At 46.5% G+C, this 10,115-nt stretch overlaps 1 protein-coding gene across 1 annotated transcript in view; it reads right to left on the bottom strand.

Moving 5' to 3' along the window:
* Positions 1-322: 322 nt before the first annotated feature.
* The window catches only part of adgra3 (adhesion G protein-coupled receptor A3), a 29,566-nt gene continuing 19,773 nt past the window's right edge, over positions 323-10,115 (bottom strand). Inside the window, exons 6-19 of the mRNA XM_054601342.1 lie at positions 9,915-10,078; positions 9,096-9,309; positions 8,677-8,841; positions 7,960-8,161; positions 7,660-7,809; positions 6,953-7,111; positions 6,246-6,413; positions 5,855-6,062; positions 5,479-5,687; positions 4,807-4,931; positions 4,408-4,531; positions 3,688-3,833; positions 2,800-2,895; positions 323-2,082 (exon numbers count right to left, since the gene is read on the bottom strand). Coding sequence (XP_054457317.1) covers positions 624-2,082; positions 2,800-2,895; positions 3,688-3,833; positions 4,408-4,531; positions 4,807-4,931; positions 5,479-5,687; positions 5,855-6,062; positions 6,246-6,413; positions 6,953-7,111; positions 7,660-7,809; positions 7,960-8,161; positions 8,677-8,841; positions 9,096-9,309; positions 9,915-10,078 — 3,589 coding nt within the window. The 3' untranslated portion in view covers positions 323-623. The remainder of the gene's footprint in view (positions 2,083-2,799; positions 2,896-3,687; positions 3,834-4,407; positions 4,532-4,806; positions 4,932-5,478; positions 5,688-5,854; positions 6,063-6,245; positions 6,414-6,952; positions 7,112-7,659; positions 7,810-7,959; positions 8,162-8,676; positions 8,842-9,095; positions 9,310-9,914; positions 10,079-10,115) is intronic.

Below are 10,115 nucleotides of genomic sequence, written 5' to 3'. Positions count from 1 at the left end.
TGGTAGCCGCTCTGGGAGTCAGCTGTCAATCACAGCCCGTGCATCAACTCAGCAGGAACCCAGGATGTAAAGTGCACTCATCAAAAATGCCAGCAGGAAGGGAGAAAACACCTATCGAGCCCAAAGCCACCAGCCAGTTGCAATTAAAGTGCTGCTCTGCAGATGGGAAGGGAGCCAGAGGCCACCTGAAGGTCAGTGAAAAAACCAATTACCAGCTTGTCATACATTGTCAGCAAGAGCAACTCTTGGAAAGAAAAACAGCTCTGACTCACCTTTGCACTGGCTACAGTACCAAGAGGAGATGGTGGGTGTGATCACAAGAATAAAAAAACGTTCAATTAGGTAAACTTTTGTTTAATTATTGTTGGGACAAACTAGAAAATGGAGAGAAAAAAAAGTCCCCGGGGTAATGGTATGCGCCGGGCCACAGCTCAGACCATGCAGTACAGAACTCTTAAAAAGTTATAAAAATAGACCATTTACAAAAAAAACATATCGACAGACAGTTCAGTGGCAGTTATGATTTGATTGTTCATAAAATATTTGTACAATCAGAAAAAGACATTTCACAGTTTAAAGGTGAGAGCACATCACAATGCAGTCCTTTGGGACGGAAACGGTCGCTACACAGTAGTTTCATGTTTCCACAAGCCCGTCTTTACACTGGCTGCACTCTCTGTGTTCATTAAAGGCACTGCATGTCCGTTCTCCTTAACTGTGCCGACAGTTTGAGTGACAAGGTTGAGCCCGTACGACTTGGGTTGGCTTTCTAGTTCTGTGCCGCTTGTCTGCTGTACTGGACTGGAGTCTTTACTGGAGCATGACCCAGCAGCGGTAGCCACGAGCTCGGTCTCCTCGGTCACCACCGCCCCGTTCCCCAGGGTGCTGCCCCCTCCTTTGTCTGCGGAGCGTGAACGGCGTGGCAGGCTGGCGCTGTCACTGCTGTCCTGCTGCAGCTGGCTCTGATGCCGCTCCCTGTAGGCCATGTAAGCCGCCCGTCGGCTGTTGCGCGCCGCTATGTCGTAATGGTGGTGCCGCCTGTGGGAGGCGCTCTGCACGCTGCCCTGCAGGCTGCCCTCCACGCTGGTCGGGACGTCGTAGGCGTACTCTCGCAACACGGTTAGCCGACTGGCCCTGTGCGCCCGCGCTCTGTTTTTGTGATGCCTGCTCGCGTGTCCGTTGGTGACGGCTGTCGGATTGGTGATGTTGTTCACCGGGCGGAACTGCACCTCCACTGGTGATACGTGCATTTTGATTTCATTGTCTAGTGAGTGTTCCGTCAGGCTGTTGTCCAAAACGGCTGCACCGTTGGCGGCCAACGGTGCCGGGGCGGACTTGCACTGAGCCGCCTCCGCGTGCAGATTGGTCAGCTTGCTGCCGTGGGCGGAGTTGCGCATGCTCGGTGCGCTCTTATTTGTGTAAGAAGACTCTGCGCTGCTGTGGCCACACTTGGTTGACTCCCCGTCCACCTTGCTAGCTGATCCTGCTGTGGATGTCATCGCCACGCCTGGCTGGGGAAGAAGCGCATCCTCCTGTGCGGAGTAGGCTCGTCTCCCGGAGCAACAGGCCTGGGACCAGTAGCGCCTCATGTCCTGCCTGTTGACGCAGTGATGCGCCACCATGAACGCCCCCAGTGCCAGTGCTGCCACCCCAAACAGGCAGGTGAAAGCTAAATCAAAGGGGTGGTCCTGTGACACAGACATGGCCCCGAACACCCAGAGGGCCGCGTACAGCCCCAACGCTCCCGCTGCACCCATCAGCTGGGCGGCGAAGGTGTGCTCGTTCTCCAGGGCCGACAGGGGCACCGGGTGGGGAGCGGACACTACGGAGGACGAGGCCTCGTGAGGCTGGAGCTGGAGAGTGAGGGGGTGGCAGTGGCTGCTGGGACCGTCAGACCCGGCCTCCCCGTTGGATGGAGCCAGATGCTGCTGCTCTTCGCTCGGCTCCTTGAGCTCATAGCGGCGTTCGGGGTGGCGGCGCAACTGCAGCAGGATGCTGAGGAAGTACATGCAGTCCACAAAGATGATGAATCCCACTGGACCATAGAAAGCCCCAATACTGGAATCCCATGACATCCAGCAACTAGAGGGAGAAAAGACAGACGGGACCAATCAAGCATTTCGATTTCGAGTCGAGGGTTTTTCCCTCAATTATAATAAGATCAACTTTTAGAAATCCTTTAAATTATATAGCATATCCTAAAAGGAAAATTGCCAAAAGTGCCCATTAAAACAATACAACATCTCCTCATCTTTATCTGTCAGTGTCATTATTTATATCAAACTTAAAATAACTTTAAAAACTTTTGCGTCTTGTTTTTACAGTAACTGGCCCATTACATTTAATAACACAGGCTGGATTCGTCTTGCTTGCAAGAAATTAATTAAACTCCAAAGACTTCAGACAGATACGGGTCCAGATTTCTCAATTAGTCAGCCACGTTGCACCATCTAAACAGCTGCTACTGTTGAAAGAGGGGCGGGCGGAGGAGCTCGCTGTAAACCGGCAGCAGTTGCTTGTTGCTTGGATGCACATACCATTAATAGGCCACCATAATCAGAACTTCAGGGAATAAACTTTTCATACCCTCGTAAAAATATCCATTATTTACTAAAGCAGCGCAGCTTGGCCGGTCGATAACTAAAGCAGACTCCTCCTGAGGACAGAATGTAAAATAGAAGCATCCGGGCCCAAGAGAGCTTTTAAAAGGCTGTTGTCCTGATAAATGGACAAAGCATTACCACGAGCTCATACTCAGGGGTGCTAACTTTAATTGCTTTCTATACAGGGACTGCTTACTATGGTGCATTGGTCCGGCTGCCGTAGTTTTTGATGTTAGCTGCTGCAGTGATCCCACAGACAATGATGGGTATCCCTCCGCCGATTAAGTAGAACCTTTTGGAGAAAGCACACAGAGGTGGTTCTGCGTTAGTCTTTCTGTTGGTAGGATGACAAGCAGGCATGAACTGCACACAGGGGTCCAATGGTGTTCCAGGCCTCTACACTGACACCATGTGGCAGTTTCACCAACAATCATGACCACCAATAAGAGAATCAATGACACACTCTCTTTGAAAAATGCATATGAATTAGACATACAGTATACACACATTCACAAACAGGTATACGTTTCCTACGACATAAAGAAAAGGGGTCACACATTGCCCGATTGTGTCAAAAACACCAACCAGATATAAAAAATAAATTCCCTTATTTACTCTGAAGAGTTAGAAATTTAAGTGTAGTTTATACTGACATTACAAAGGCTCAGAAACAATTAAAAATACCACAAGAGTACAGCATTTGTGTAAGACTGCACGCACATGCAGATCCAGTTATGTTTTAAAAAAAGAAACAGAAGACAGCAGCATATAAGTTTAGCTCTGGTTTGTTCACTTCTTTACTTACAGAGGCTGCAGCAAGATAGGACTGGGAGAAAGCTGTAATTAAAGACTAGAGCTCATCCCCCTTGGCAGTGTTTTGGTTTTAGGAGCCACAGTAACGCATGCTTGGTAACCAAAAAAAGTGCCTGCAGTTTACTGACATGTTACATGATGTCTGAGCAGCAAAGTGGAAGATATTCAAGCATTAGCTGATGCTGCTATTTGAAGGTGCTCACGAAAATGCAACCCAAATGTATTACTTTTGCCATGCAGCCGTAGTAATGCAAGTGTGCTGTTATTGTACCTGAGCATAGGCCGCGGTGGTGGCGGAGGTTCGTCCAGCTCCTCGTAGCGTTTGGCCTTGCGCGTCACCTGTTTGTAAATGTTGCGTGCAGTCACACCCACCCACAGAGCGGTAGCCAGAGTTGAATAGTGCAGCAAAATGCCCACCTAAAAGAGATTGAATCATTATATACATGACATTTGCCAAAGCAAAATCAATGCAATTAATCTCCCTTGTCAGAATGATTGAACGCACCTGTTGATAATTTCACCAATGAAAGAATAATTGATGGAATGCAGGGCATGAGAGTATTACAAAAAGCCATGATGGCCCTTGAGCATTTCTTTTTAATTGAGTATGTCTTCAGCAGCCAGAGTTGAAAAATCACCTTGTGAGATATATCTTTATGCCAGAGGGGATTAAATAAATAAACAAAAAGTTCTATGCCAAAACCTTTCATCCAGGTACTTGAATGAATATGTAATGTGTCTCAGTACTACACACCATGAGGGGAGGCGCAGGATGGCCTCCAGCCATGGAAACAATCTCTCTATGCATCTTTTACTGTGTTTCCAGACAGTTTTTTTTATGAGCACAGAGAACTTAGCCAAAGGCAACTTTTCTGAGCATTTTTTCCCTTGAAATGAGTGGAAGCACTTGTTCATTTCTGTGTGCTGACTACTGAAGTTTGGACTGGAGCACAGCGGGAGTGTTGGAGGAGTCCCGGTGGTGTATACTCACTGCTTGGCACACGCTCGCATATCGCGTTTGATTTATGCCGCCTACGAAGACCCCGCATGTGAGGGAGATGTGGAAGCAGAGGTTGACCAACATGTGCCAAAACTTGCGGCTCACACGGACAGACCTGAGGTCACAGAAACAACAAATAAGAGACGGACAAATGTGTAATGTGCAATCATTTTGTTGTTTTGACACAGATCTGGATGCTGACAATTTTGTCTTTACACCAACGGGGCGGGGCAAAACTGAAAATATTTTTGGGGATGATTACTTTGCAACGTGAACATAATGGCCAAAGAATGACAGAGTAAAAAATGCATTTTTCTTGGGCAAACATAAATATAGATGGTGATAAGAGCAAAAAAAAGGAATTGCAGTCAAATAAAGCAAAGTAATTACCTGTGATGGTAGATGTAGCTGATGATAATGGTGAGCAGGCTGATAAGTAGTATGATAGTAGTGGCATAAATGACTGGGTGCAGCGGCTGGATGCTTGGAGAGAAGTACTCCACACTGCTGAGGTCCTGCATGACAGATCAGGTGAGAAATCATCAGTTTTAAGCAATATTGTTATATCACAACATAGAAAAATGCCATTGACAAAGGTTATGGATTACTTTCATAATCCTTGAAGTGGTTTACATTTGAAAACAAAATTCACGACAAAGGCCATCTTTACTGATGCTCATCACTGTAAAAAAATGCATTGCCAAATTTCCCTGCGTCTTACAATGAACATACAAAGAAGGCAGCAGGTAGAGCAGGGAGCACTCACAGCCCTGTTAGTCTATGTATTGCTTTTAAACTTTTTCAGACCTGCTAACATCACTTTATTTTTTAAAAAATCACCCTTAAACTTTTACAGTTGTGGAAAAATATATGGAAACATTGACAATCAGTCAAGCAAACAACATAGGAAACTTTGGGGTGACTTTGTAACATCTGTCTGTGGACTACAGATGAAAAATAGCCTTTTGGCTAACTCTGGCACACTTAGAAATGTTTTATTAATGTGCACTGTCCTTACCAAATAAACCAATAAAAAAACCCACAAAAAATAACCCAACCTACCATCAGCAGGCCATAGTTCCCCAGAGAGTTGCACGATATGGTGGTGAAGTTGTCGTGATGGCCCAGAATCTGGCAGCCGTCGCTCTGCCATCCTCCGTGTCCTCCCACCAGGCTGAAGTTCCAGCGGGCAGAAACGGCGTCTGAGCCGCGGGCAAACCGCCGCATGGTGATGTTGACGGGCGTCCTCAGGACACGCAGGGACAATCCCTCTGATGGAAAACACAGAAAGAGGTATCAGAATAGACACATTTTTGGTTCTTGTCCTGCTGTCAAGTTTTGGTTGCGTTACGTGTTGGTGCCAAAAATATTTACAGGTTTCTCCTTCTCAAATATATGAAACACTTACACACGGCTACGCTGAAATGTTATGACTCACCTATCTTGGCCATGATGATCGGGGCGGCGACACTCCTCCTCTTCCCACCGTCAGCCAGTTGGGAGGAGTTACTGGTGGAGGGAAAGAACTTGCCATTGCGGAGTCCCAGTAGATGGAGCTTGTAGACCGTGTCCTCCGCCTGCCCGGGCAGTGCAGCCTGGGTAAAGAGAGACTGGGGGAGCTGCAGGGAAGCCTCCACAATGGTGCTCTATAAATACAAAAGGTACAATCAAATAAAAATATAACCATTTCATATTATATTAATAGATCTATTGCTTTGTTAATGTTAATCATTTTATGTGTTTACTGCAATCACAACCAACCCCCACACTGAAGCCATGTCCATTAACAACCTGCTGACAAATTGTAATTATCTCGGGAAGGGGCTGACCTTGTGGAGGATGCTGAAGGAGGAGCTGGTTGTGTTGCATTTGAAGGCGAGTTGGCGGTCCTGTCCCGGCGTGCGCTCGGGGCTGGGCCTCTGGAACAACATGCAGGTCATGCCATTCCAGTCGTTGGCCCTGATGACGTGAGCCTCCAGTGCTATGTTGGGGGACGTCTGGAAGGACGACAGGAATAGCGGAATTTGACTCGATTCATTTTTAATAGAAATGTCATAGTGCAACATGACATAGAGGTACAATTTAAATGCGCATCAGCAGTGGGTTTTGGCTGCATAGACTCTGTGGGTGTCTCCAAGTGCACCTCCCACTTTGGTTAATGTAGGTGCAAAAGCACATAGTGAAAAATGGCTGGGTGGAGGGAATGAGCTGCCAATCACAGGGAAGTGGAAGAAATGACAACAATAAAAAAAAGGCACTTTTTCAGGAAATTGATATTGTTTGGATGGTGCAGAGCGACATTATGTTAACACGCAGCACCATAAATCTATAGCTAAAGGCCCATTGTTTGAGTTTTTATTTCATTTGTACAATGACGATAGCTGATGTTGCACAGGTCGGCTAGAGTCTGTGTTTGTCGAGTTTGCATATTCCCCTCAATGTGAGGAAACCACTAAACTGTCGAAGAAGTCGCTGCTTGAATTGTTCTTTGTACAGCCCCAAAAAAACAGGCGCCCATAGTGTTGACAGGACTTACCAGGGAGAAGACTTGTGCTGTGGCCAGACGGTAAACAGCAATCTTCTGGAGGCAGGCGATGATGCGGGAGCAGGCCATGGCTTCACGCTGAGCGATCCAGAGCACCCGCTCATCGGCCAGCATCAAGTTACTGGCCATGCTTATCGTCACCTCACCGAGCTGCGTGACAAGATGCATTTTTCTTTACTTGAGTGAATGCACATGCAGATTTAACAGCTCGGAAGAACTTCTGTGACCAAAAACATTGCTTACTACATGCAGCAGCAGCATAACAGCTTATATTCTAAATTACTTGAATGGAAACATAAGCCGTGAATATGTTAAGCCACATCTTGTTCGCATCAAACAGCCCTAAACACATGCTTTAGGGAGTCTCATGGCTAAGTGACTATTGGAAACACATTTGAAGCATGGTGTCGCCAAGCAGAACTTTTAATATGCTTTAAAACCATAGTGCTCCTTGCCTACGGCAGTTACAACATGCTGGGAGCTCCTTTCCTTTGAAAACTTCCCTGTTTGTTGGCCTACAGCTTTGCTGAAAGTCGTGACAAGACATCTTTTCTCATTAAACAACATGGCAGCAAACAGCTGTTGAGCATTAATCTATTTGTCCTTGAACAAGGTAATACACCAAACGCATGCAACGCCTTGAACATAAGCTCGTAAAAAAGGTTCCCAGACACGAGAGTAGTTCCTGTAGTACTTACGTCTTTAAACTTTTCAACAAACTTGCCGAACTTCTCAATCATCTCGGCCACGAAGATGATGTCCATCTTGTCTGAGAAGTTGGCAGCATCGATCGTGTAGACCAACAGGCGTCGAGCCCTAGCCACCACGTTGCTCTCATTTAGAGGCATCTAGCAGAAAGATACAGAGAGTACAATTAGTCTGTATCCAAATTGAAATGGTCCAAGCAAAAAGAGGGACCAGCAGAAGAAGAAGAGGAGCTCCGTGAAAGACAGTGATTGAGGTTACAGAACATAAAATCCCTTTAGTCAGATACACACCTGGTTGATGACGTATAGAAACCTTGTGACATCTTTCTGGAACTGGCAGCGGGTGTAGTCCTCCTCCGTCCACAGCCCCGTGCGGTCACAGTAGCGCCACGCCCGCTGCTCTTCGCCCGGGCCGCCCGAGTAGGAGCCCGCGCTCGATGGCAGTCTGTTGCAGGGGAGGTAGGCTCGGATCCCTGCCAGGGTGCGGGGCCACCTGGAAGGAGCACCAATAACAACACAGTCCTGCTGTTTGTATTGATCATTAACTGGCACAATGCGATATCCTTATTTTCTTCTTACTTTGTGTCATGTGAATAACTTCTACAGCAACAGATTCATTTATTGATTGTGGCCGAAGCCTTGAAGTAATTTATATGTTTACCACAAGAGGGGGCCATCGTGCTTGACATGAGGAAATGCTGTAAATGTAACAGCTTCAAATATAATGGTTCATTGATAAGATGAACAAGGTAAAAAAAAGAAAAGCGATTTATTTATGAATAAAACTCCTGTTTGCGAACGTAATTTAGTTTCTAAAGCGCCCAATACGCCACTTTAAAATAATCAGCTATTTGTAGTGGAATTGTGGTGAAACACAGCTCTTTCAATTTAATCAAATGGAACATAAAATTCAGGCTTTGCCATTGAATAAGGTTTCCCTTGGTGCTTAAGGCGACGAGTATAAGTGAGAAGCTCTGTGTCTGCTTATGCGTTGCCGTTTGCACTCACTTGAACTCTCCCTTGTTGTTGGTGACGCGTTCGGGTGCACAGTACTCAGCGGAGCTCTCCAACACAACAATGTGGACGGTCCTGGTGGTGTTGCCCCTGCTCGTCCTGACCCGGCACTCCCAGTTCCCCGTGAAGCCAGGCTGAATGTTTGAGATGGTCAAGGCGCTGAGGGGAAACATGGAGGAGAAATTCCAGATAAATGAACACAACAACCAGCCTGAAGGTGAACATATAAAGCTCGAGAGGGATGCTTTAATCGATTCTTAAGGGAAATTTAGCTGACAAAAAGCTTCTATAGAAAATAGAAAATGCCGATTGTAACACACAATATAGTGCCAATGTAATAATAAGCAATTAGTTTTCCTAATATATAATTCTCCACCATTGGATAGCATAAACTTGAATGTAGACTGCCGTACCTAGCAATGAGAGAGCAGTTCTGCACCATGCGCTTTTCAATGAAGATGCCCTGGGCGGCGTCGGGCTTCACCATGCGGCCGTTCTGGTACCACAGCACCTGCATGTCCTCGGCCACGAAGGAAGCCTGACACTGGAACGGCAGGCTGTCCCCCTGAAAGACGACCTGACGCTGGGACGGAGTCATCTGGAACGAGGGCAGCTCAAGTGGAGCATCTGGAAAAACCAGACAAAAGTTAGAAGGAGATTCGGGTTTTAAACTCTCACATGAAAACAATTGTTACTTGATTCATGTTTGTCATAAACTATTTTTAATTTCATTGTCCACTTTCTGGACCCACTGGGGAACTAAAAACAGCGTCTTGAATTCTGGCTACTTTGTCATTCAAGTCAGGCTGCGGCTCCTGCTAGATCTGTGCCATGTATTTCATAATCCCTCACTGTGATGAGTGCCAAACTGATAAGACATGAGCAAGTACAAACAAAGGCAGCACTGGCCTGGGCAGCCCTTTTCTTATCTCCCGTGTCATTGCACAAGCCCCCTGTTCCCTAAACACCAGCAGCCTCACTGATACCGAAAAAAGAAACATTAAAGAGACTGTGCGCCGTTTTGACATTACAATCTGTGTCACGACTCAGCATGACTTATTTCAACCTTTCAAAATGTCTGGGACTGGACAAACGACACATCAGAGTGTCACTGAAATGACAAATGACTCAGTTTCAGAGTGTTAAAACTATTATTTTAGGGTGACATCGTTTTGCTGTATCAAATCCATGGATGTATGTGTGCAAATGTTTTTCCAGGTGTGTGTCCCTACCGCAGGTGAGGAGCTCTGGCCTGATGGAGGTAGTGATGAGCTGGCCCTGGAGAGACTGGGGGAAGGAGCACTTGGTGTTCTTGACCACGATGTTCCTCTCTTTGATCCAACGCAGCAGCCACAGGAGGTTGCAGTCACACAGCAGGTAAGGCGTCTGAAACTCCCTGTGGATGTATAGAAACACAGGTTTTATGACAACAA

The sequence above is a fragment of the Anoplopoma fimbria genome, chromosome 7, assembly GCF_027596085.1.
Source record: "Anoplopoma fimbria isolate UVic2021 breed Golden Eagle Sablefish chromosome 7, Afim_UVic_2022, whole genome shotgun sequence".
NCBI classification, from domain to species: domain Eukaryota; kingdom Metazoa; phylum Chordata; class Actinopteri; order Perciformes; family Anoplopomatidae; genus Anoplopoma; species Anoplopoma fimbria.
Note: the sequence above shows the minus strand (reverse complement) of the source record. Positions and strands in the feature narration are given on the sequence as shown.